We start from the raw sequence: 26,508 nt of genomic DNA, 5'->3' as shown, positions 1-26,508 counted from the left end.
CACACACGTACTCACGCAGACAGAAATAACAAATAACCCTTAAGTATTCATATAGGTTTTTCTGTACAAGATTTGTGGTTCAGGTTTCTGAGCTGGAGCAGGACCAGTGTGGATTTTAGTGTGTATGTATTTTTTTAAACTAATTTTAAAGTTGATGTAGCACACTTTGTTATGACCAGGAATCTGAAAGCAACATGACTCAGACCTGGTCTTGTGACTGACGCTTGTGGGGACTAGAGGTTTCCTGCCTCAACAGGTCTCGTAGACAGTTTTTTTTTTTTTTTATCTCTTCGCGTCATTAATAGGGGAGAAGTCCTGTTTCGCTTGCTCCATTCTCACAACTGACGCAGCCATGTACCTGAGAGTAGCCACACTGTGTCTCCTGCTCTCTCTCATCCCCGAATGCTGCCCTCGCGCCCTCGGTCGCCCGAGCAACGGGCTCCGGGAGTGCCGGGCCAGCTCCGGGACCACGCCTGCGCTGGAGGTGCTGCCCGGAGGGGGCTGGGACAACCTGCGAAACGTGGACGCGGGCCGGGTGATGAACCTCAGCTACTCGCTGTGCCAGACCTCCGAGGACGGCGCCTACCTCATCCCGGACGAGGTCTTCGTCGTCCCGCAGAAGATGAGCGGGGTGGAGACCAACTCGGAGATTATCACCAGCTGGCTGGAGCAGCGCAGCTCCACGGCCCACTCCATCAACGGGGACTTCTCCTTCCTCTCCGTGCTCAACGCCAAGTTCTCCACCGAGAACCAGCGCATGAAGACCCACCAGGTCAAGGAGGGGTCCGTCACCACCCGCGTGCAGGTGAGTGGGGCTTCCCAACCAAGCACGGAGAGTGCGGTTCAGCTTGTCACAGACAGACACAAACACTAGCAAAGCTTTACCTGTTATAAATTGACATCTAAAATTAAACAGCAGAGTTCACAAACATTTCTTTAAACAAAGTAAAAAGGGAAACCGCTTTGAGATTGTTAGTGCTTTTTTTTTCATGTTCAATGTCTTCGGTACAATGAAGAAGCTTAGAAATTGAGACATTGTCTGTGAAAGCCCTGCATCTTGGTTGAGATGCATTACCATTACTGGGAGAGCTTTATGAATGCTGTTTTTTGGTTTATTTGTTTTTGCTGAGAATGTAGTTTAAATGGCTTATTTAACCGTTCATATAGAGAAAAAACACCTTTAGTAATTTGCCTCTTCATTCTTCATGACAGTCATATTTAAATATTTCAGAAACCAATAGGATCCATGGTTGTGACTATACTTTGATCACTGAAAATAATGTAACAATATTAATACAAAAAGCAAGATAAGGAGTGGGAGATCTGCACAAATGACTGGCAAGTATTTGTTCTTTGGATTCCAGGGCTATTTTGAGTGCTTGTCTTCAGAGTTAAACTTCCACTTCATCCCTTCCTTCCCATCCCTTCATCGCTTCCTAACTCTGCCTCCCCTCATCTTTTCCTCCATTTATTTCTTATTGTTTATACCCCCCCTCCCCCAGGTGCGTAACTTCATATACACCGTGAGGGCTCACCCAGATTTCACGCTGGACACCCGCTTCACCCAGCAGGTGGCAGAAATCGCAGATGCCTTGGAAAACAACCGCTCACGGCACGCCACATACCTCTCTGAGAAGCTGGTGCTCGACTACGGCACACATGTGGTGACGTCGGTGGACGCCGGCGCCACCTTGGTGCAGGAGGACTACCTGCGGGCATCCTTTGTGTCCGACAGCGAGACGGCTCGATCCTCTGTCACTGCCTCAGCTGGCATAAACTTCTTTAACAAGGTCAACTTTGGCATAGGTGGAGGGGAGTCACATGAGACTGCAGAAACCCGCACATATGAGGGCAACACCACCTACTCCCTGACTCAGAGCCACGGTGGGGTCCCTTATTACCCAGGCATCACTCTGCAGAAGTGGCAAGAAAGCATCACCAACAACCTGGTGGCCATCGATCGCGCCGGACTGCCGCTGCACTACTTCCTGAACCGTGCGACACTCCCGGACCTCCCGGAGCCCACTGTTCAGAAGTTAGCAGTGTCGGTGCGTCACGCTGTGAGGCGTTACTATGACATCAACACGCACCCGGGCTGCGTCAAGCCCGACTCCAAAAACTTCAACTTCCAGGCTAACGTGGATGACAATTCCTGTGAGGGCCCGGCCACCAACCTCAGCTTTGGTGGGGTGTACCAGCAGTGCACTATGCTGTCCCCCAATGCTGGTCCTCTGTGTCAGCCACTGGCAGTGAAGAACCCAGACACAGGGGACTTCTCCTGTCGCCAGCCCTACAGTGCAACCCTGCTGCGCTCTGAGGTGCGGGAGGAGGGCTACAGCCAGTATGAGTGTCACACGCATTGTCACAGCTGCTGGCTGTTCTTCTCCTGCTGCAGCCAGGTGTGTGGGGATACCTACTATGTCCGACGGGCACGTGTGGACACTTACTGGTGCTCCACTAGTGGCGAAGTCAAAGAGTTCTCAGGCTACCTCTTTGGAGGGCTGTATAGTCCATCGCTCCAGAACCCTCTCACTAAATCTCACAGCTGTCCTCCCAGCTTTTTCCCACTGAGGCTTCTATCTGAGGGCCTGAATATCTGTTTGAGCAAGGACTACGAGGCTGCCACAAGGTTCTCCGTGCCTTTTGGGGGGATGTTCAGCTGCAGCTCTGGCAACCCCCTGGCTGCAGGCCAGCAGCGCTGCCCTCCACAGTTTAGCCAGCACATGGCGGCCATAAGCGATGGTTGCCAGGTGCTTTACTGTGTGCAGTCGGGTGTCTTTACAGGGGGGCAGCTGCTGCCTATCCGCCTGCCGCCCTTCACACGCCCCCCACTGATCAGCATGACAGCCACCAACACTGTGGCAGTGATGACGGAGGGTGACCGGGCCTGGATCAAAGTGGGAACGACCAAGATGTGGAAACTGGCTGAGCCGGGAGAGGTCCAGAGGATGGCGCAGATGTTTGACGAGTCGGCATCCCAGCTGTCAGGGGGCCAAAAGTTTGGGGTGGCCATTGGGGTGATTGCGGTGGTCGCCATGGTAATTGGGGGGATCGTCTTCATGATGAAGAGAAGGAGACGATTCAGACCGACAGAGAGCAGAGGGTACGCGGAGATTCGAAGCGAGGTGCAAGGTGAGGCAATCCCAGGCGCTGATACCAAGGCAGAGCCAAAGATGGAGCGGCAAGATTCCACCCAGCCTTTGCTTCCCTGAGAGCAGGCATATCACGGAATATCATAGCTTTCATAACTTTCACCTTACAGTTTCACCTAATGATTATAAATGTCACTTTTTCTTAAAAATTCTCCCAATCAACTGTTATCCATTCCTAATCAATGCCGTCTATACAATCCACAACAATTCTGCTGATAGGGAAGACAGGCCAGCAAAATGTGCATTAGGTGTAACTGAATTAACAAGTAGACAAGAAACATTGAACTAATGCATATATGCAGATAACCTGGCAGATGTTATGCACAGAATAATGGGAATTGTAGTATGGAAATGGAAAATTGTAATAATACCAGTTGACTTAACCTGTACTTTTTTATTAATTGTTTGTAACAAATTAATTAAACTCTGTGGTAAAATTACATTCATGCAATAAAAGTGTTCTTAATATTTTACTTGTGATAAGTCTGTGGTAACCCATAAAGAATCTGATAGTAGGCAAGGCAGATGGGCAAAAGATGTTTCCGATGCAGTGGAATTAACAAGCAGTCAAGAGACATGGAGACTATATGCTATAAAACAGATGATATGCTTATCCTATAGAAGAGAACAGTGAACTACAATGCTATGAGTTATTCTCATGAATTATTTTAGAAGGAATCGTGAATTCATTTAAAATATGTCATCTATAGTATATTTTGTATTGTTTATATCTGTTATGAAGGTTCATTTTCGCTAAAATGTAAAACATTTCTGGCAGTAGCCGACTAACATAAGCAAAGGGTATGTATAAAGAGTATGTATAGATGTATGCTGTAATAATAATTTTATAAGCTTTAAATTATGTTAATATTATCAGCTCCTACTGTCTGTTTAAATGATGTTTTTATGATTGAATATGTCCTGTGGTATCAAACTTTTTTATACCAAGACAATAAAAAATACCCTATACCTCCCTTGTATATTCTTCTTTTTATCTTCATTAAAGCATTTTAAATGCTCTTCAAATAGAAAAGGAAAATGTATATGAAATAGAACATATGGGACTAGTCAGATTTTTTTCTGCTTAGCTCTTCTGTAAATTCATATTAGAATCTGCCACAACATTAACAGAAGCCAGGAGTCCTGAAGGCAAATACACAGCCGCTACATATTGTATTAAACAATAGCTTTTGTGCTGAATACCAGGTAGACAGATTAAGCTTGTGGTTCCCACCTTCCTCCCTGCGGTTGGGTTTGTACAGCCCTATCTGGAAAATTTCAAGCCTCAATTCAAAGAACACCAGAAGCAGCAAATCCTTGTTCTCCATTTCACAGAAACACACATAATGTGAATGTTAATTATAAATGTTCATGTTGTTCCAGCAAACCCCAATTCATTTCAATGTCTGGACATCCAGTAAGAAAAGACAGCTGTTCAGGGGGGCTTTCACATGTTCCCTCAGCTCTCAAATGTATGCCTGTTTGTCCTCAGATGATGGAGACTGGGGCTAATGTGAAAACAAAGCAAATCTAGGGAGTTCAATATCTAACACTATTCAGTGGACCTGGATTCTCAGAACAATTCTGTAAACTCCACACTCCTTATGGTAGGTGGTGACATTGAATAAATCCATCAATGACAACGTAGCTGCTTGAACACCATGGTTTGGAAGTTTCATGGCCTGTTGCTTTCACTTTCTCCATTAATTTTGCAAATACCCATGTGTTGCTGTTATGATTCTGGAAAACTAAGTTTTGTGTCAGAAAAAAGGTTATTACTCAGATTTTTCCATACTAATAATTATTCATATTATAATATAGAGGCATCTAAAAAGTCAGATTTTTAAAACAAATAATTAATCTCTTTTCAGTGAGCCAACCACCTCAACCATTTTTTTTCATGGGGGAATTCCTTCATTCTGAGTGACATATTTTGAATAGGGGAACTATAGCCAGGAACTGCACCAGGTTCAGCATTTAATCAATGCGAAACTAAACTAACTTTCTCACATTTTTTACTGAAGTGATACATTAGGTGGTGGAATGTAAGAAAAAAATACTGGCTCCTTAAACTATGAGTTGATCTTTGTTTCCTTTACCTTTTGTCATTGTAAAAACATGTCTGTTATATATGAAAAACTAATCAGAACTTCCTCACCTTCTCTTTGTTTGTATGACTTTCTTCTTTTATGCAACCCTGTTTTGGAATCGCCAATTACTCTTTAGGCTTCTCTACATGCACCATGACAAACTCTGCATCTAGGCAGGAATGCTGAAGCAAGATGCGGGCGAGAGAACAAGAAGCAAGATATGCCTCTGACACACAAGGCAGGCATACAGCTTAATATGGTCTTCCTGAGGGACTGCTCTTCTTCAGACCTGAAAGCTAGCCCTCTCCACCTCCTTGACCACTACTTTGTCTCCTTTTCTCTGCCTCCTCCTCCATTACCCACCCCTGTGTCTACCTCTGTCACTCTTCACTATAATATACACAACCTCTCACCTTCAGCCTTCTCTTTCACAGTTCTCACTTCTCTCCCTCTCCTTCATTCTTTCAGCAAACTCCCTAATGATTCTGCTGCTTCCACCCTTCTCTCCTCTCTGTCATCTTCCCTTGAATCTCTCTGTCCTTTTACTTCCAGGCCTACATGACCCACTCCGCCGTGTCCTTGGCTAACGGATTTACTGTGGTGAAAATCCAGCTCTTTCACCAATCTGCTGGACGAACAAGCACTCCTCTCTGCCTTCTCTGCAAATGTAACTTCTGCTAAGGTTGCCTTTTATGAATCCAAGATTCAAAACTCACTCTCTAACCCACATAGACAGTTTTTTACCTTCTCTTCCCTCATCAATCCTCCCTCCCCCCCACCCCCTCTGATCTCTCTGCGGATTACTTCGCAGATCACTTCAACCAAAAGATTATAGACATTCAAACCTCCCTACAGTCAATCACAGCCCTCAGCCCTCACCTGTTCCTCTTCTTCCTCCCTCTCACTCTCCACCCATCCTCTCTCCTTACATCACATTGACCTACCACCTGTGCACCGGATCCCATTCCGTTGCCTCTCCTGCAGATCATTGTTCCCAGCCTTCTACCATTCATCTCTGGTCTGATCAACTTGTTACTCTCCACAGACTCTCTGTGTGCCTCTCTCCTTTCCTTGCTCTCTGAAACACTTGAATGAACAGGGGCTATCCAACTGTCCATCCTTCTCTCCCAGAACAACGTTCTTGGCCATTTTCAGTCTGGATTCAGGGCTGGCTATTCCACAGAGACTGCCCTATACTCCACTTCCATCAGCCAGAGCATCCTTCCGCTCCTCAGTCTTACTTCTTCTGGACCTCTCTGCAGCCTTTAATACAGTGGACCACACTCTACGTCTGTCTACCCTGGCTATGTTTGGGATCGCTGACACTGCTCTTCTTTGAGTTCAATCATGACTCTCTGAACAGGGTATCCGGGAATGGTGGGTTCTCTAGCCTGCTTACGGGTGTCCCGCAAGGCTTTGTACTTTGCCCCCTCCTCTTTTCTCTTTACATGTAATCTTTTGGCTTTGTCATCTCCTCCCACGGCTTTTCATACCACTTCTATGCTGATGACGCTCAGCTTCTCCTGTCTTTTCCACCATCTGACACACAGGTCTCTGAGTGCATCTCAGCTTGCCTGAAGGACATTTCACTGTGGATGGTGACCCACCACCTAAAGCTTTACATTCCATCCAGGTTCTCCCCATTTCAAAACCTATTCTTCAGCCTAGACAGCACTGTGAAAAGCCTTGGCATAATTTGTGATAGCCAACTGACCTTCCCCTTTCAGGTTGCAGCAGTGAGTTGGGCATGCAGATTCTTTTTGTACAACATCTGAAGGATCTGCCCCTACCTCACTATGTATTCTATGCAGCTCCTAGTCCAGGCCCTGGTCCTCTTACGCCTACACTACTGTAACTGCCTCTTTGCTTGTGTTCTTGCCCGTGCAATCAAACACCTACAACTAATCCAGAATGCGGTTGCACAACTTGTCTACAATCTCCCTAAACATAGTCGTTACACCACTCCTCACATCATTCCATTAGCTTCCTGCTATTGCTTGCATGAAGCTCAAAACCTTGGTGCTGGCATATAGGACAGTGAATGAGACAGCCCCCTCATACCTACAACTGGTCTTCAAACTGTATTTTCCACCAAGATCACTGCGCCCTACTGTTCCACCCTGACGGGGTCACCCCACTCAGACACGAACCCTGTCTCTACTGGTCCCTCAGTGGTGGAATGAACTCCCCACTCCTGGGTCAGGACAGCAGAATCACTGGCCATCTTCCGCCACAGACTGAAGACCCACCTCTTCAGACTGTATCTCACGCCCACCTCAATCCCCGCCCCCTAACAACTGCCACCTGCAATACTTGCTGTTTACTTTAAATTCAGTAAAATCGTGATGTGCTTTGGATTTTGTGATGCAGTGACTGATGTTGCACAAGTTAACTTGTGGGAGGGCTTGAATAGTGTTACACTCACACTCACTGGTCTGGGAGTGTGGTTAGCCTGGTCTGTTACTGTTGCTCATTCAACTTGAATGCATACTCTTCTGTTCTTTTGTGCTGGAAGTCACTTTGGATAAAAGCATCTCATAAACGAATGTAATATAATATTGAGAAACACTTGCACATAGCCAACAGCTATTTTCCCACACTACAAATGACTACAAAGCTAATTTGTGCTGTCTCAATGTTCACAGAAGAAATGCCTGGGATTGAACCTGATCCATAAGGCTTTGTGTGCATTCAAGACATGTGTCATGGACCTCCATTGGACCCCCTCAGGTTCAACCCTTGAAATGTTCTCTGGGAATATGGACTGGTAATTGAAGGGAGAAACTATCATTCGTGTGTAATCTTAACTGGTCTGGATTATGAGATGGAGACATAAAGTAGGAATGTAACAGAGTGTAAAGTGACATGATTAAACAGAGACAGACAGCAAGGTGACACTGGTGACATAAGAAACAAATAGACATACAGATGAATGTGTACAGTAGAAGTCTGGGGTGAATTTTTAAATGGGTGAGAAAACTGTGCAGTTTCGGGAATGAACATGTATTCAATGCTGCCATTCAGCAACATCATTGCACTGCCCACCCCAAGAGCCTGTTATGAATTTCACTGAATCATTATTAATATTCTGGTACTGGACCTGGAACAGGAAAGGTTGCAAAGACAGGTACCATCAGGTAATTCTCATGTCCATGTGTCATGAATCCACCAAAGGGCATAGTGGTCTTTCTCAAGCACAAAGTCCAGTCCAATGAGGTAATACATTAAGGTGTCCAAGGCCCATTTAATGACAAGAGCCCCCGGATTCCTCAGAGGTGGTCATAATGCCTTTCAAAGACCAATGAAGACCACAGTTTAGTGAGATTAGTTTGTCACTGCCACTCAGCTACAGTACGGATCATTCTAGTGTCCAAGATGACACCCTCGGAGGAGATTATTTGATCCAGGTATGGTGCTTGATGTTGAAAACAAATATTTGCTATCCTTCATCTTAAGGCTGTGTTCCTGGAACTGAGATAACATAAGATCAAGATGAATAAGGGGTTGCTGAGAGGAAGCGATGAATATGACCATGCTATCTAAATGAAGCAATGACTGGAAATGCTTATCCCCCAGATTCCTTTCCATGAGCCACGGAAAAGACCCAGAGGCATTGCAGAGACTAAAGGGTGCATGATTTAGCTCATATAATCCAAACAATATGTAGAGAGAGGTCTTCGGCTCATCTTTTTAAATCATTGCCATCTGGCTGTGTCCATTGGCCACAAATAATGCTGAGGTCTAATGGGCTCCACTTTAAAACATCAAGTGACTCCACAATTCTGGGAAGGGGATAGGCACCCATTCTTCAGTTTCCTCTAGTCCACAGACATATCTTCACAATGACCATACAAGAACAGTAGGGGATGCTGCTCTCACTCATGAAACACTGCTCTAAGAGCTGTTTTAGCCTCTTTGTATTGGCTAGGAGGTAGCCTGCAAATTTTTGATGGGGATGTTTGTTATCTTATGTCTATATGAAGTTCTACTGTATACCTACATCAGTGGTACTAACATTATCTACTGGGACCACTACGTGACCAGTCATGACTAGAGCAGGCTAATGTAAAGTTGTCCCATTGTGAAACCCTGTGGCAGGAATCAAGCGTATGGACCTGGCTGACACCTCAGTAGGACTAGGTGACAATACTTTCACAAAATCAAACATTCAGACAACTTTTGTGAAGGTAATTTTGACACCTTTGATAATGATTCCTCCCACACCTGGTACACAATGTGGAGCAGACCGAAAAAGGCAAGGTTGACAGGAGAAAAGCTTAATCTTTTATTCCTTCATCCTTAGTTTTCTCAAACTCAGCCAGGGACAGCTCCTTTTTTCATTTTAACTACAGTGGCAGTGAGATCTTCAAGAACCAATACACATCACTGTGGAAATACCTTTCCTGGTTTCTCCATACAGTATCAAGTTGCAAATAACCTAAGTATGGCATTGACAAACCATAAGCAGCTTTTACAGCCAGCCATTCACAATCTTCAAAGTACCTTGCACTTTACATTGGGAGTTTTCCATAAAAAGAGTTTCCATGTTATTGTTTTTCATGGAAGCAGTACCCAAAAACAGAGACACCCCGTGTTAACTTTAAAGACAGGGCTCTATACCACTGAAGTTTTATAGCTTTCTCTAGTTCACTTGCAAAATCCTAGTTGCTCCCTATCCCTACTTTGGCTCCCTGTCCCCACTCCTTACTACAGGCAGAAGTGGTTTCCCTCCTGTTCCTCAATTTGGATGACTACTCTCCCTGTATGGTCTTGGTGGTCTTGTGACATATTATTCAGTATTCAGTTAGTATTCTCATTAGGCAATGTGGTCCACTCCCTGGCACCTAAAACAAATAGGCTTACTGGAGAGGTTATACCTTGGTTCTTGGCTTTGATACCCTGACCGCTTCCCTGTCTGCATCTGCAACTGTGAAAGTTTCTGTGTCAAGCCATCTATGCCAATGCCAATGCCGGTGCCAATAATGCAATCTAGTTGACCTTGCTTTTTCATTGTGCCAAAAATTTCTAACAATAGAGGGTCACTGTTAGAGATTACATTGCTGGTTGCTAGACCAGAACATTCAGCCCGTGCAATCACTTGAAATTCTAGATGACTGGAAACAAGGCAGTATAGCACTGTATAATGTATGAGAAAGGGGATCTACATGATGTTTGTTATTAAGCAGCTTCAGGAGTTCATAACGAGTTGATCATTTGAATCAGCTGTGTTGGAGCAGGGAGAGATCTAAAATATGCAGGACAAGTGGTCCTCCAGGAGAGGTTTGGGAAACGCTGCCCTAGACTATAGATAAAATGATGCATTTTAGCTAAGCTGAATGGATATTGTTCTCATCATTAAATGTCTTGTGTTCTACCCCAATTAGATGTCTATGGTTGATTTTGTCCATCTCACTGCCTCTCTCCTCCTCCAACAAAATTGCTTCTCCTCTTAAGTCTAAAAAAGTGTCATGATTGGAGACTGTTTAAGCATACGTTTAATATCTCTTCAAAAAGACGCATCTCTCACATTCTAAGTATGTAAGCTCTCCCTCTCTTTCTGTCCCGTCAAAAAAACCTGGTCTGTGCTTTCACAGAAGAGCGTGGACGTCTGTGTATATATATCTATGAAAAGGTCAATCATGCAGTAGGGACTTTTCTGAATGATATTAATCAATGTTTTCTTCAATTTTTAGTTTCATCTTCTATGTGATCATAAATGTAAGCAGTTTGTACCACATCATCTGTAACTTTTTGCAAGCTGCAAAACTATTTCGGTGCATCAGCCCATTGATAATATAAACCCATTCGCTGAGAAAACATGGGTTCTCTATATCAGCGATGTGGGGGCAGCTGGTATGCCTATGAAACCCTCTGAAAGTCATTAGATGTGTCCTCATTTTGTTCCTTAAGTGAAGCCATCTCAGTCTTTTCAATAATGGGTTTCTCTTTAAGGCTTTTAAGTTCCTCCTCCAACTCTGCCACTGACATCTTACCGCCCTTCCATGTAGAAATGGGAATCATAGGAATCATAGACCTATGCCACAGCATGACTTACCACCTTCTTGTGTATCTAGGTTTATATTACAATATTACTATGATGGTCTAGACCACTCTGGTCTGTATAGCTCAGTCATGGTTCTTAATGGTAGTTTTCAATTCATCCACTATGCAAAATAAGGTGCATGCTAATCACCCTCTTTGCCTAGCAACAAGCACCCTTATGCAACTATCTTTGTGATGGTGTATGGCCAGATTGAGTACTCTGACGCTGATTCAAATGTGCTTCTCTGGCCTCTCCAGCAAATGCATAATATTACAAAACTGTATAAATGTAATATAATGTAATTTAATGTACAAATGACAAGTTAATTAGCACATTTATGTCTAAACATTTCTGCTGCTATGAAGCTGGAAAGTGTCTTTGTCTGAAATATATTTTATATGTGATCTTTTCATCTGACGTTAGTTGTATATTTTTGTGCATACTAATTTAAAAAATGCATTTCATATATTAAAAGTACCATAACATTTTCACAGATAACTATTTTGCAAAGTGCAAATTGTTTTACAAAATTGGTATTTTAATTTTGGTGAAGAAACACAATTTTTGGGGAATGTGTTTTAAGTAACTGATTGGAACTGAAATCTCATGGTGTCAGTTTGTGCAAAGAGGAAAGCCCACACATGCTCATTCATAAAGTGAATATAACATATTGTCAACATGATTTCTTTATACTGTAAACTGTTGAAAAGCGGGAAACTGGGCTTGTATCCAGAATCTGAAGTACCCTTGGGCGAGATTCCTTCATCAAAATATACAGCTGTGTATATTCAGATGTATAAATATAAACTATGGAAGTACCCCTGCATAAAACAACCAATCAGCAAATACGTAGTCATGGAAATGTGTTAGCTTGTCAGAATGCCCAGATAAGAGGCTCATTCTCTGTCCCCGGTCACAGATTCATGCAGGGCAGTGCTGAAATGAGAGGCCTTCCAGTCCTGCGCACCCTCCCCCCACACCACAGCTGATATTCCTAGAGCCAGCTGGTGCGTGCCAAAAGAAACCCCGCTCAGCTGGTATAAATGTGTGTCAGACCTCAGGAAGAGAGGCCTGGCAGAGGGAAACTCCCCTTTGCGACTGATGGGTCCTGCATTTAATGATCCAGCAGCGGTTTTGCGAGGACGGCTTCTGACCGGATTCATGGCCCGTCGCTGAGGCAGGCGACGGTATTAAGGAGCTGGACGGCGCTCTCGCTCCGCTCAGAGGGACAAAAGGATTTGCTGCATGGACCGAGCCTGACGCTGAAACTGAACATCAGTCACTCTCTGCATACCAGGAGCACAGAGAGAGACAAACACATTCCACTGGCAGGAAGGTAAGACTGAATTCCTGAGTGTATCTGTGGGTTGATGGACGCTTGCAGCTGCAGGGTTGCTCTGTCTCTATGGAAATGGTTTTTGTGGTATGATTACTTGTGCGAGGGATTAGCGCTGCAGTCTCCTTTACTCAGAAATCAAAGCCAGGGCATAAAAAGATCCCCTATCATTCTGCTACATCTAATCTGTGGTGACCATAAAATATGCTTGACTTAATGCCATGTTTTAACATAAATTAAAATTAGGTTTTTTTTTTCAAGAAGAATAGTCAGTTCTGCAGAGCTTACCTTACAGTTTTTTACAGTTACATTTCTTTTTTGTTTTTCAAGCAGTCCACAGTGGCTGGTGTTCTAATATTGTCTTGACAGCTGAGCTTCAAAACAGTCAGTTGCTGATTTTTTTCCTCCTTGCAAACGACTTCTCAGTCCCAGTATAAATCTGCCGATTGAACTGAAAAAGCTAAACAAAAACTTTCATAAAAACACCAGGCAGAGATGAGAGTAAAGCAGGAATTGAGCATGGGTGGAAAATCTGGAATTTAGCGATAAAAGTGGAGTGCAGTCACAGAGTACATACAGCCACTTGTAAAATGTCTGCAGTCAAGCATTCAAGTCATGCTGTTTTCAGTGAGGAGGTGGTAATTAAGTTCAGGTCAAGACCCAGGGATTCCAACTTCTGTGACTCAACATGAATTTCAGCAGACTGAACAATCTCTCATTTTGTTCACTTGACCAGCATTTAATATAAACAATCATGTTATGAGGTAGAGGACAAAACCTTTGTCCTTTACCTCATAACATGATTTACATTTGAATGTTGTGTGGGTAGAATGAGAAAAATGCAGTAATGAACCAAACTGTGTGTGAATAACATTCAAGAAACCGTGGCTCATTACCACATAAGCATACCAAGAATTCAGCTGAGCACCTACAATGTCTGCAAACACAAATAATGCCAGGATGTGAGACTGACCTGTACAAAAAATGTGTTTATCCTGTGATGCTCCAGATTGTCTACAATGGGAGCCATGGCCTCGGAGAGACACAGAGAACTCTTCCTGTTTACTTTGATTCTTCCATTCCTGGCGCACCTGAACAGGTGCATGGCCTGTAGGCTTGGATTACTCTCAGAGTGTGAGAAGGCCCCATTTGTGCCTGGATACAACCTGGCAGGGGAGGGGTTCGATGTGGTTCGGATGCATCGCAAGGGTGCCTACGTGATCAATGTCAAAGCCTACATGAAGCACAATGACACCTGCACGATCTGTGAGAACCGTTTCCTGGGGGGTCAGATGCAGAAGCTGCCCGCAAACGTGCTGGACTGGAGGCCCTTCAGCCGCTGTAAGAAGCAGCTGTCCAGCGCTCTCCACCACTCTGTTGACTCCCTGCTCCGGAGCTCCACCTCCCTCATCAACAACAACTGGGGGGTGGACCTGAACCTCGATGACCTGGGCAGGGTGATCCTGGGGGGCAGCCGCTCCGAAATCGCCCAGTTCGCCAGATCCCAGTTCAGCCTGGACAAGGCCACATTCGCTACGCATGAGCTGAGCTGCACACACTACAGGTTGGGTCAGAGGAACCACAAACTCTTGCACACCGATCTTGCACATTGTTAATTCTGAGGACATTTGTGGCATTGAACCAATAATATTTTTGAAATACATTTACACTTGACCACATTTATTTACAAGTAATCAGAGATAAACTTGCTGTTTTTTGAAATTGTTTTACATTGTTGATGGCAGTTTACTGTGAAAGATGTGAATGTGAAAAACAGAGAGGATAATTTTCTCATTTGCAGTTACAGGTTGGCTGATCATCCAACGCTGAGCACAGAATTCTCTAAGCACCTTCTGAGGTTGCCTCGAAATTATGATGTCAGCACAAAACCCCTGTACCGGCGGTTGATTGACACCTATGGCACACACTACATCCGTCAGGTCCAGCTGGGAGGCAGGGTGAGACGGGTTACTGCCTTCCGCACCTGCCTGGCCACTCTGAAGGGATTCTCTGAGTACGAGATCAAGAATTGCCTGGACATCGAGCTGAAAATGGCACTGGGGTTCCTCCCTGTCAATGCCTCCCTCACCCAAAAGTGTAGCCATATTCTCACGGACAACATGACAATGGGCTTCTACCAGGGGTTCATGACGCACAAGATGGAGGTCTTAGGCGGGGAGAAGTATTTCCCAGATGTCCTGTTTAACCAGGACCCCTCATCAGCCTACAGCAGCTGGATGAGCAGTCTGAATGTCAACCCTGACGTGGTCTCCTACGCTGTCTTCCCGCTTCACCACCTCGTCGGCGACCCTGAAGTGGGCGCCAACCTCAGGAGAGCTGTGCTGGAGTACATAGAGGAGAACAGGCTGGAGATGGCCCTCGGCAAAGCCCGAACGTGCTCTCCCGCCCCCAACCTGGACCACAACTGCTGTCCCCTGCGTGCAGGCCGTGGTTGCTTGAGGATTACGGTGGAGAAGGCCTCCGGCCTGAAGGCAGATGTTTTCACCGAGTCCGACGGTTTCGTGAAGGTCTGGTACAATGAAAGGTATGAAGAGACAGATGTGATCAAGGATGACAATAATCCAGTGTGGAATGACATCTATAATTTTGGCTCAGTGGAGCTGGGTCATGAGCTCACGTTTGAGGTTTGGGACAGGGATCTGCTTTTCAATGACCTGCTGGGCCAATGCAAAATTTACCCTGAGAGAGGCATTCACTCACACAGCTGTGAGCTATACAGAGGGGTTTTTTACTTTACCTACAGCATCACATGTGATATGCATCTGACTGGCTACAGGTGTGAAAGGTACTCCCCAGATGACACAGAGAGCCTTTTTAACACACTGCCGTGATTCTACCTAAGATTTGTCCTTCTGTAGACTGGAGATATGGGATCACATTTTGGAAGCATTCTTTTTTATACAGGATCTTAAAGTTACATTTGTGTATAATATTTCACAAAACATTATAGTTCTTATATTGCTCCACTTTCTGAAGTTGTCTGTTTGTTTCTGACCGTCATTGAATATATTTGTTTGCAACTATGCAATATACAGCACAGCTTTACGTTCTTAATATTGATGGGCAAATGTTCTACATGGGATATTAGTTTACTATTATTAATGACAATGATAAAGATAGTTCTTCAGTTCATTGAAATCATCTGCCTAAAATGTATTTTGTTCATAAAATTGATGTCATGAGTAGTTTTCACTATGTACTTCTTATCTGGATAAGCAAAAATAATCAGTTAAGGGTGTTTATTCATTGCTCATTATGTCACCTTCATTATGCATTATATATGTCCTATAATATGTTATGAACATACATGATATATATTGCTAGGTTGTACTTCATAGAAATTGTTACCAAACATGTCACTAATAATAATACAGGATGATATAAAACAGCTAAATTTTAGGTCATTATAAAGTAACTTTAAATAGTGTAATATTTGGATGCTATGTCATAAGATCTTTTGATATTTTTTTGTTTTGTTTCAGTGGTTTTGAACAGTGTCTTTTTGTTATAAATGGTATTTGTGAATAAAAAATGTTATGGAATTGGTTAATTTGTTACTGGAAATCAGTTATTATTTAGTTATTTGTAATCGGTTTTACAAAGTCACTGTCACTCCGCTTCTATTAGATCTACTGTTATGAAACATTAAAACTAAAGCATGCTTGTAAATTGAAACAATGTTTGATACTATGTGTTTACTCATCATATTGTTGTTTGAATATTAGATATGGTCTGATGTAATAAAATTGATCATTAAAAAGAAGCTACATTTAAGTACACCTACACATTTGTAAATCGTACTTTCTTTGTTGACAGTATTCAGCTCTGTTTTTATAATTCAGTGGTACTGCAGGCCATCAGAGTACTTTTTTTAAAGAAATTCAGCTGCTAACTGATTAGGGTAGTTAAGAACATAATATCAATTGTATAATTGATGGAGCTAAATTTTTCAGTTGATTACCATCAGTTTCTTCAGCGATTAGCCCTCTTAACTAAATGAATTGAACACACTGCCACCTGTGTCTGTAAAGTCGTGAACCACACAGACTAGAATTACATAGAACATATTAAGGACAACTTAACAATGGTTTTTTGACAGATACGTTCTTGCTGTGTCCTGGTGATCATGTTGTAGGCTTTTCCAGTGTTGTGGAAAAAATCATGTTGTATTGGCAAGCATGGAAAAAACATGGGAACACGTGTTTTAATGTGAAATACCCACATAGTCACCAGTGACTGTAATAATAAGAACATTATGTACCTATACCGTAAATAATGGAATAGGGCCAACGATCATAAATATTGCTCATGAAATATTTTACTCATAGTCAAGAACAAACATCTGGTCCCCATATACACTAGCAAAGAACACTGCTAAAATGCTTAACATTGCACAATGCAATGCTTTGCACATAATGTTTTGTTAAAGTAATAAAGGAGACAGTATGAGTGAAAACAACTAGAAAGGTAAAGGTTGCAGGAGAAACTTTACTTGCATGTGATCAGACTATTGATGGCTACAATGTATATTGTACACTATTGATATATACAATATTAATATTTCACACTGATTTCGAATAGGTGTTTCACTGCGTGTTGCAAGGCAAAAATGACAAGCAATAACAAAGATTTTAGCAAAGGGCTTTAGTTGTAATTAAATTAAAAGTAATTTAAATTAAATTGCAACATCAGGTATGCAAAAACTGGCCCACTAGATACCAAAGCAGTAACTACAGGGCTTTTCACATAGAGGTAAAACGACGTCTAAGTAACAGTTTTTCCACGGTCAGGCGCTCTTCTCCTATGACAAAGGGCTAATGGTCACCACACATTCTTGCTAGTTAATCAAGGTCACATAGTAAATACAAGAAAGACACTTTTAGCTCATGGAAACATCAGTAAAAACAATCAGCAAAACCTCCCTCATACTCTTCTTAGTGTTTTAAGTATACAGTGTAATGTAACAAAATCTAGCACCTCATTCTTTCATGGTGAGGGTTGCATGGTCCATGTCCAATATCATAGATAGACCATTTGCAATAACTCCTTAAATGTCTCCTCTGCACATATGCACAGGTTCCTTCACTATCACAGGTCCCTTTATCTTCTTAGGTTTGTTCAGGCCAGTGTATATCCCTGTTTTGTTTTGTGTTCAATACATGTAAAAACCTGGGAGCTTAGTTTGTATATTATAAACGTTAACATTTCACACTAATTTTAATTTGTGTTTCCCTGTGTGTTTGACAGTTTGTCTATGGGAATCGCAAACTTGGTGCATTGCATATCTGTCATGTCAACAAGAACAACAGAATATTCAGATCTCCATTGTTTGTATATTTGATTTAATATTTGTATTTGTCAGTCACACTAATAATAACCTAATGACTTGTTAAAAGTCAGTCAGAAGAGGAATCAAATCTGATTTATGTGTTTGTTTGGTCATAAGACACCTAACATAACCACTGTGGTCCAAGCAATGATCAAACCTATGACCCTTCTCAGTGTCCCGATAACCTAATTGAAAGGAGGCCCATGAACATTGCACAGAGAATAAAATGGAGCTGAAGTTAACAGAAGTATTTAGGTAGCTGTTTTAACAGTGAAATGCCATGCTCTCTTTGTCACTTTGACTAAGAGGCGTGAACAGGGACATAGTTTTGACGCAGAGGTTGAGAAGTTTTTGCCTCGGGTTTAAAAGCTGTTGCAAAACAACAGCTGCAGTCTATTTATTGCTGCTCCTGTGGAAGTAGAAGTTTAGAAATGTTTCATGCATGGAAATTATATTCCCCCCCAGGTAAAAATCAGTAAATTGCTCACTCAATACTAGATTAATACCAGATTAATATGTCATTAGTCAGTCAGGGCAAGACAAGTGGATCGAATGAGTGTTACCAGAAATGGTACACTTGGGGACTTGCATTAGGCACCTACAACACAACAGAAAAACTCCAGACATCGGATATCTTTTTGAAAAGAAAACACAAGCACTGAAAGAATCCTGCCAAGATCAACTATATTCAAGGTAAGAAAAAGTTTAATTTTTAAAATTTAACAGTTGTAAATAAGGCTCAGAGCAGCTAAACAAACACATACATATTCTGACAAGACAGATTGGTTTTATGCCTCTTGAATCAAACTCCTGTACTGCAGTCTAGGTTTTAAATTACTGTTTTTTTCATTTGTAAAATTAATGCTATTACATTTTTTTGCCAACATATACACTGTAATCAGGCCACACAGAAATAACATGTTATGTACATCTTTATTATGCCTGCATCAGAATTTAAAAAAAAAACTGTCTGAAAGACAAGAACCTACAACCCTGTAATGTAAACACACATTACGGCCTACTGAAACGATACAGCCAACATTGTGTGAAACATTATTGAATTAATGAATTAATCACTAATGTCAACATCAGCATTCAGTGTTGCAGTCGTCTGTCTGTAAATGATAAGGGGCATATGGCAAATAATTTGCTAGCTTTCACATTGAGTGTGTAACAAATAAAAATAACTGAGTACACATAAATGAGCAAAATGCAAATAACTCACTAAGAGTATTCAAATAGTGCACAAGGCTCATTTACAATGCACATTTATGCAGGCAGGGAAGATTGGGTACGCTGTGATATTAGTGAGAAGATTGTTTGGGGGGCACAGGTCCCAGCTTGCTTTCTTGAAAGGCCTGTGATGCCCAGAGACATAACATGTCAGTAGTTTTGTTAGAAGCAAATGAGTGAGATGTAATGGGTTGAAGACGTGGGGAAGGTGTGGCTGTATGTTGGCAAGTCAGAACGTATGCCACATTATCTTTTTCTGCAAGAATAGATAAGGGCACAAAAGGCTTCTCTGTGAGAGTTTCTCACAGGAGGAGATTAATGCCTAACCTCCACCCTGTCTCCTCATCAAACAGCTGTTTCACCCATGCTCCTCCCCCGAGGAAGAGGCAGACAGCAGCATATTAAACACATCTAACGGTGGAATGACTAGTGTAAATATGAAGCATAATTGTACTCTAGGATTTAATACGCAAGCTCTGTTCAGATGAAAAAGGCTCTTGCTATTATGGATGTGGGTGCAGTCGATGGCACAAAAGACATCAGAGAGACCATACAGAACCATAACTCCTGTTTGGCATGGTCCTGGAACGTGTAATGTCCAAGGAAGAATGAAAGTGCTCATTTTCATGCAGCAATGAGGTTTTTGTGACCTGCCATGAAGTAGAGGTGACACCCAGGTGCTGAAGTGACCCAGCAGGGTGGAAAGACAGGGTTCCTATCACCCCACAGCAAGAAGCAGGGAGTAGGAGTGGAAAGAATGCATTTGAACATCCACTGTTAGCATGCGGCTACTCTTTTTAGTTTCCGCTTAGCTTCTTGCCGTGTCATAAGCCACAATTCACTCTGACTTATATTATATATACAGTAAGTATATATATATATATATACTTATATTTTGTGCGACTGTCAGTGCCATTCATACAAAACGGTTATTTATATGTTACATAAAACACATGAGGAGACCAGATTCATTCAGTGGGATTTTCTGTGGTGTTTGCACCATCAGAAGGATGTTTCTGGAATGACAGGCTGTTGGCTCAATGTGTCTCTTGAAGAAATTCACTGTAATTGTGAATTCATGACAAGCTGGCTGCCGGTTGTAGCTGTTGTATTTCTTTATTTTTTTCAGTCAAGTTTAGGCTATTAAATGGGTCTTTTAAAGATTATTTTAGGATACACATGTAACTGCTAAAATGAAGGAAACACAGATACAGCCTTTCAATATGGCAGTGGGCCACTGTGAGCTGCCAGAACAGTGTCAATGTGGCTTGGCATAGATTCTACCAGTGTCTGAAACTGGAGGGATGCAACATGTTTCTTCCACAAGAAACTTCATTTAATGTTTTGTTAATAGTGGTAGAAAGCGCTGTTTCAGGCGTTGCTTCAGAATCTCCCAAAGAGCTCGCTTTGGTTGAGATTTTGTGACTGAGACAGCTATGGCATTGGGATTACATCGTTTTCATGCTCATCAAACTATTCAGGGATCACTCGTGCCAGCTGTGGATGGGGGCATTGTCACCCTGGAAGAGACCACTCCCATCAGGACAGAAGTGCTTCACCATAGGTTAGGGTGGTCACTCTGAATGGTTTTGTGTTTAATGGCATTCACCTTGCCCTCTAGGGGGTTGAGTGGACCTAAACTATGCCAGAAGAATCCAGAGCTGTCAGACCCCCTTCACCATGGGAAACAAGCACTTGGGCCTGTAGGCTGCTTTTGACATGCACCACACAGGCACTCGTTTGCTTGTTCAGAACAGGATGACAGATGACTCATTTGATCATATGACATTTTTCCACTGCTGAGTAAACTACTGCCTCTGTTCTTTGCACCACTTTAATTGCAAGCATGCATTTTTAGGTGCAATAAGGTGTTTGTGTTCTGCAACCCAACCACCCTCTCTGTGAAGTTCTCAACAGACTGTTCTTGATGAAACTGCCTGCTCATCAGTCAGCTGATTCACAGTTGCCCGACTGTTTTGCCCTGCATTTCGAACCAATGAACAGACATCGTGGTTGAGGAATTTGCGCTTTCAACACGCTGAACAAGTTGAGCAGTCTTCGTCACTGAAGGTCCTGTCCAACATGCCCCAACAATGACTCCTCTCTCAGAGTCACTGATATCTATTATATTATTATATCCATGGTAGCCTAAATAATGGGCAAACTGGTCCTGCTCAGTATTTTCATAAATAACCCTAAGCATGGTAGGATGTGAATTGCTTAATTATCTCCCGAACCACACCTATGTGGAAGCGTCTGCTTTCAGTATATCTTGTGTCCCTCATTTACACAAGGGTTTCCTTTATTTTGGCAGTTCCCTGTATGTTTTAATGACCCTTTTAGCTGCTAATGTCATAAATGCCAATCATGTAGAGGAAGCAGATCACAGGAGATAAGACTGCACTTATATCAAGGGCATCCTCCTTTGCTTAACAGCAAAGGCAACTGAAACTTCAAACAAGATTATGCTTCATGTAAGTTGATTTTTATCATTGCTAGACATGAAATCGATGTAGGGTGAGTTAATTTTGTGGTTTGCAGTTTTAAACTTTTAAAAGTGAAAACATTCATTTTCATCAGCTGTTTGTGTCTTTAATAGAATAGTATTTGCATTTATGAAGAAAACAGAGTGGTTACTTGAAAACCACAGGCATATAACCATTATGATGAAGAACTGCGTGAGACTAAAGTGTTTGTCAGTCCTACTCCTGGAGCCCCCCTGTCCTGCATATCTTCTGTCTATCCTTGCTTCAAACACACCTGATTGAAATTATTGCTCTTGCTCTTGATTAAATCTAATAATCAAAATTAATAATGAAAAGTGCTGCTGATGAGTTCAGTCAGGTAGGTAGAGCAGGGAAAGATGGAAAATGTGCGGAGCAGGGGGGCCCCAGGAGTAGGACTGAGAATCAGTAAACTACGTCTACTATGTGCAAGTGTGGAAAAAAATGACATGTTTGTATTTTCATATTTCATGTTTCTTGTCAGTAATTCCTTGAAATACATTACAATTTGATCTTCAAGCAAGGCTCTCTCTGGAAAGAATAACCTGTGAGACAGGTGAGGGCATGAACCCAAAGCCTTACGATGCTTAGTCAAATTTAAAAAAAAAAGAAAGAAAAAACAGAATGTGCAGACTACTGCGCCTTGTTTTTTCTTCTTCTGTGTGTGTGTAACAATGCTACTGCTAGCATCATGAGCATAGGCTGTGCGTAGACATTTTGCCTTGTTTCGCTTCGTTTTTACCGGGACAGCCAAATAAAATCATTACTGTTCAACACTGTGCTCCAGCTGCAAGCCAACTTGGAAATAGTGTTGGGTGACTCACTCTTCTGTCAAAAACTATTAATTAGTCATAATTCATGTCAGTGAAAAGCTAATCCAGCCCATGTTATTGGTCCTTTTTTTCATTTTTGAGGTCTGTCTATCTATCTATCTATCATGACCTTCTGCATTAGACCATATGGGTGAAAATTACCATATACAGATAAGAGAAATGCCAACTCGGCAAACCATGCTAAGAAAGTACAAAATGTTTTTGTGCAAAAGAACATTTAAAAGGTTCTGTTTATTTTTGATGTTCAATGACCATGTCAGTTTAGAGATGGCAATACTTATCTACAAATTCATACACATGATTTTTTTCCTGACTTGGGCCCCCAAATCATCTGAATATTTTAAACTATTATATGTTCTGAAAAAATTGATTGACATCTGATGCGGATGCTTATTATTTTGATTTGTACAGGCAACAAAGTCTATGTCAGGTTAAAATAGCTAACACTTGATCTTCAAAAACAAGGACAGCAACATTGTACCGCAAGGTCCATTTAACAGGTACTTTTGTGCAAAAAAAGGGCTCTTCCCCACTGTGCTCAAATGCACAGAGTAAGTCAGTAAAGAGAAATGTCAAAGTAGTCTCTTTCATCAGTGCCAACATTAAGCATAGCTAAATGGGTCACGTTGCTAGGTAATTATGATAATTAAAATGTCCTGCACTGATGCCCTTACAGAAATAATTCTATCGCCCTTGTCATGTAACCTGGCACTACATTGTTATAGTGCTTGAAAGGAGATAGAATCTGAGAAGTCAAAACCTGTTAATTGCATTTTCTCAGGACTGCTAAAATTTTACTCATACACATAACCACACCACATCAAATTTTGCATGTAACAAGAATAAATGAAGTCGGTGGGATTACAAGGGGACCAGCACTCTGCTATAAATGATAAAGAGTATGCATTGTTCAATGTGCAGTTATACAGTTCTGGCAATATTGCAGATCTGTTGGAAACATGCAGCCCTACAAGCTCACCTACTTCAATATGCGGGGGAGAGCTGAGCTGTCCCGTTATATCCTGGCCTATGCTGGGATACCCTTCAAGGACCAAAGGGTGGAGTGGAAGGACTGGCCATCCATCAAGCCCTGTGAGTAGCTGTACAATCCCTTGGCTTTCCTCAGCAGACACACATCAACATGGGTGCCGTTCACACAAATGCATCTTTTCAAATGAGTGAGAAGGTCATTAGATATCTTGACTCATCACTTGCTACAGCATTGATTCTTGTCTGTTCTGTATCTCCAGCTCTTCAGTGCATTGCAGTATAGTTCTGGCAGCGAGTCAACGAGAAATGATTGCGTGCTGTAAAAGAGATGTAGGGTGTATGAAAAGCAACAGACTGATAGATTGGGGTGCCTGAGATGTGAAATCCTCCTTAGGCCTCAGTGACACCAGTGACAAGGTCCATCTCCCGGCGGTCCCGCTGCAGGTTTGGCAGTTTCTGAGTTTTCTGTCCCCTCTGTTTCCTAGCTTTTCCCCTTGAACAGCTCCCGGTGCTGGAAGTGGAGGGGGGACTTCTGAACCAGAGCCTGGCCATTGCAAGGTTCTTGGCCAAAGAAGCAGGTAATCAGTGGCTTTGAGTTCACCTTCACTAACAAAGCTAATATTAGCTAACACCAAGATAATGTCGAACAGCAGGAGCAGATACATGCTGTACAAAAACACATGGTTCTCAGTTCCACTGAGATTCAGTTTATGGATGATATGACACACTCTTTCCTGTCAAGGATTAGAGAGAGCACGCAACCCAAAATTAGGGGGCAGAGAGGATACATACCTTGCAATCAGCGTACAGAGTAGACACACATTCTGTGATGATATTTTGATCTTAGTGGAATCAGCAAAAGTCAGGCTACACTGCATGCACTGTGATCATGCTATAAGTCCAGCCCACAAAACCAGTTTTGAATATGTGGTGAAGTTGAGTGCCTTGTGTTGCTATGGAAATAACCACATATGTAAGATGTGTCTGATGTAATGTCAGCATAGGGGAAACCATGAGGCATGTTCATGCAGTACATGAAGACATGTGATACTGTGTCTTGGACTTGATTCGGTTATGAGAAATAGGTTGGTTTGGAAGGTTCTGGAAGGGGTCCAGAATGGTACAAACACATTTTCACAAGTCAATTGCATCCTGGTGCACTAATTTTACAGTTTTCCTTCAGGTTTGCCTATTTTCAGACTTATTAATGTAATCCTAATTAAATTGTGTGGATTATTTCAGAAACTGTTCTATGTTTAGTCCACTTGCTGCTACTTGCAGTCTAGAATTCTATTGGCCTCACATCTGACACATCTGATCTACTGGTATCTGACTATTCAGCAGTATTCAGACGAACAGTGAGTTCCAGCTCGCGTGCTTTCACTGTGACCTCGTGAAGACACCGCAGTCCCCGGCATTGGCAGATGTAGGGAGGTGTAGCGCTTTGTGTGAGAGGAAAAGCTGCAGGCTGTGAACGTGACCTATTTGGACACATATGCACGGGTGCTGAAATGACTGTCTCTGTTTGTGTTTGTGCTGCACATCCGCTCCGCAGGTCTGGCGGGGCAAGGCCGGCTGCAGGAGGCCCAGGCAGACGCCATAGTGGACAGCCTCAACGACTTCACCCTCATGATCCCCTGGAGGGAAGAGGACCAGGAGCTCAAGGCAGGGCACCATTGAGCCCCTGTGTTTGAAGGGCTCTTCACCCAATCGATACGTGCATTTGCCTTTCTTTTGACTGATAGTTGTGTCCATCACCCAGAAACAAAAGATCGATGGGCTCTTCGATGTCCACGCCCCCAAGCTGCTTGGCTACCTGGAGAAACAGCTGGGCGACAGGGAGTGGCTGGTGGGCGATGCGGTAAGCATGGCTGGAGTGGGACAGAATGGGGGGAGGGCTGCTCTTTTTCGCTGACAAATAGCAAGCATGTTGACTGGGGTTTGTAGCGTCCGAGTAGAAGCTCAACGACCTAAAAAAACAAACCAGGCAAAGCTGGCAGCAAACCAGAACAATGTACGCCTGATACCTTGCATTTGCTCATTCTTCCTAGCAAGCTAGGTTGTTTGTATTATTAACGGGTAGCTATACAGTATTCATCAATCAGCTATTACATATGTAGCCCAGCAGGTAGGTAGCATTTGCTTTGTTGTATAAACACATCTACAATAAATATGAAGCAAGTTGGCAGTATCACGCTGAAACAGCCGAGAGATTCAGATGTTTGCACAGTCCCCCTGAGCTGCCTTCACACAGTTTGACCACGGCGCGGCGCATACGCCGAACATGCTGTTCACAGCCACGCTGGGGGGTTTGGGGCAGGAGGCCGGGGGGGGGGGGGAGCTGCACTCCTGCCTTCCGTCCACCTTTCCTCCCTCTGCCTCAGGTGACCTGGGCCGACCTGTACTGGCACGTGTGCTCCACCACCTTCAGCGTGCTGCGGCCAGGCTTCTCTGACCCCCACCCGCGGCTCTGCGCTCTGCTCCAACGCGTGGGGGGCCTGCCCGGGCTGGACCACTGGCTCCAGACGCGCCCCAAAACCGAATTTTAGACCAGGGCAGGACCGGGTCCTCAGGAAAACCGGGCAATCAAAAACCAACACACCGCTTGCTTTGTTAACAATCATGTTAAACAGCTTTGCTTCAGAGATGCAAAAACAAACACATATATCAAGCTCCTTATTTTGAAATGTAATGGTGCAAGTGTGTGTTTGTGTTTATCAAAATGCGCATACGTCATGAAGCTCTTTCAGCTAAAATGCTGTGTGTCCCATTATATCAAGGAACCTCCATGTCAGACATTTTCGCACAATGTAACCTGGGCGTTATGCATGGTCTAAAATCGCACGCGTATTTAGTGCAATACATGTGTTCCATACAAATAACAATATCCAGTTTAGCAGATTGAAATGTTTAAAATAGCCATTACCACCTTTGCAGTTATTGGGTATAAACTGTGACATGTATGTTCTTTGTGTAC

At 42.9% G+C, this 26,508-nt stretch overlaps 3 protein-coding genes across 3 annotated transcripts; all 3 read left to right on the top strand.

The window, feature by feature from the left end:
- Nucleotides 1–347: 347 nt before the first annotated feature.
- mpeg1.1 (macrophage expressed 1, tandem duplicate 1) lies at nt 348–3,767 on the top strand. The gene is made up of 2 exons (XM_036527326.1): nt 348–805; nt 1,503–3,767. Exons 1-2 carry the CDS (start codon nt 353–355, stop codon nt 3,210–3,212), a joined length of 2,163 nt encoding a protein of 720 aa, XP_036383219.1. The 5' UTR covers nt 348–352; the 3' UTR covers nt 3,213–3,767.
- Nucleotides 3,768–13,640: 9,873 nt separating this feature from the next.
- prf1.5 (perforin 1.5) lies at nt 13,641–15,473 on the top strand. The gene is made up of 2 exons (XM_036526854.1): nt 13,641–14,185; nt 14,423–15,473. Exons 1-2 carry the CDS (start codon nt 13,641–13,643, stop codon nt 15,471–15,473), a joined length of 1,596 nt encoding a protein of 531 aa, XP_036382747.1.
- Nucleotides 15,474–21,649: 6,176 nt separating this feature from the next.
- Nucleotides 21,650–26,123, top strand: LOC118775940 (hematopoietic prostaglandin D synthase-like). Its single transcript, XM_036525920.1, has 7 exons — nt 21,650–21,678; nt 22,193–22,264; nt 23,488–23,633; nt 24,017–24,109; nt 25,087–25,196; nt 25,294–25,392; nt 25,916–26,123. The coding sequence occupies exons 3-7, from the start codon at nt 23,501–23,503 to the stop codon at nt 26,078–26,080; spliced, it is 600 nt and encodes a 199-aa protein (XP_036381813.1). The 5' UTR covers nt 21,650–21,678; nt 22,193–22,264; nt 23,488–23,500; the 3' UTR covers nt 26,081–26,123.
- Nucleotides 26,124–26,508: the final 385 nt, after the last annotated feature.

The sequence above is a fragment of the Megalops cyprinoides genome, chromosome 4 (assembly GCF_013368585.1).
Source record: "Megalops cyprinoides isolate fMegCyp1 chromosome 4, fMegCyp1.pri, whole genome shotgun sequence".
Classification (NCBI taxonomy): Eukaryota; Metazoa; Chordata; class Actinopteri; order Elopiformes; family Megalopidae; genus Megalops; species Megalops cyprinoides.
Note: the sequence above shows the minus strand (reverse complement) of the source record. Positions and strands in the feature narration are given on the sequence as shown.

Excerpts from the sequence above, each read along its gene's own strand:
- mpeg1.1 (XM_036527326.1), top strand. The coding sequence starts at position 353 with ATGTACCTGAGAGTAGCCACACTGTGTCTCCTGCTCTCTCTCATCCCC. Across the intron at positions 806-1,502 it reads CCGTCACCACCCGCGTGCAG|GTGCGTAACTTCATATACAC; the intron begins GTGAGTGGGGCT and ends CCCCTCCCCCAG.
- prf1.5 (XM_036526854.1), top strand. The coding sequence starts at position 13,641 with ATGGGAGCCATGGCCTCGGAGAGACACAGAGAACTCTTCCTGTTTACT. Across the intron at positions 14,186-14,422 it reads CTGAGCTGCACACACTACAG|TTACAGGTTGGCTGATCATC; the intron begins GTTGGGTCAGAG and ends TCTCATTTGCAG.
- LOC118775940 (XM_036525920.1), top strand. The coding sequence starts at position 23,501 with ATGCAGCCCTACAAGCTCACCTACTTCAATATGCGGGGGAGAGCTGAG. Across the intron at positions 25,197-25,293 it reads AAGAGGACCAGGAGCTCAAG|AAACAAAAGATCGATGGGCT; the intron begins GCAGGGCACCAT and ends TCCATCACCCAG. Across the intron at positions 25,393-25,915 it reads AGTGGCTGGTGGGCGATGCG|GTGACCTGGGCCGACCTGTA; the intron begins GTAAGCATGGCT and ends CCTCTGCCTCAG.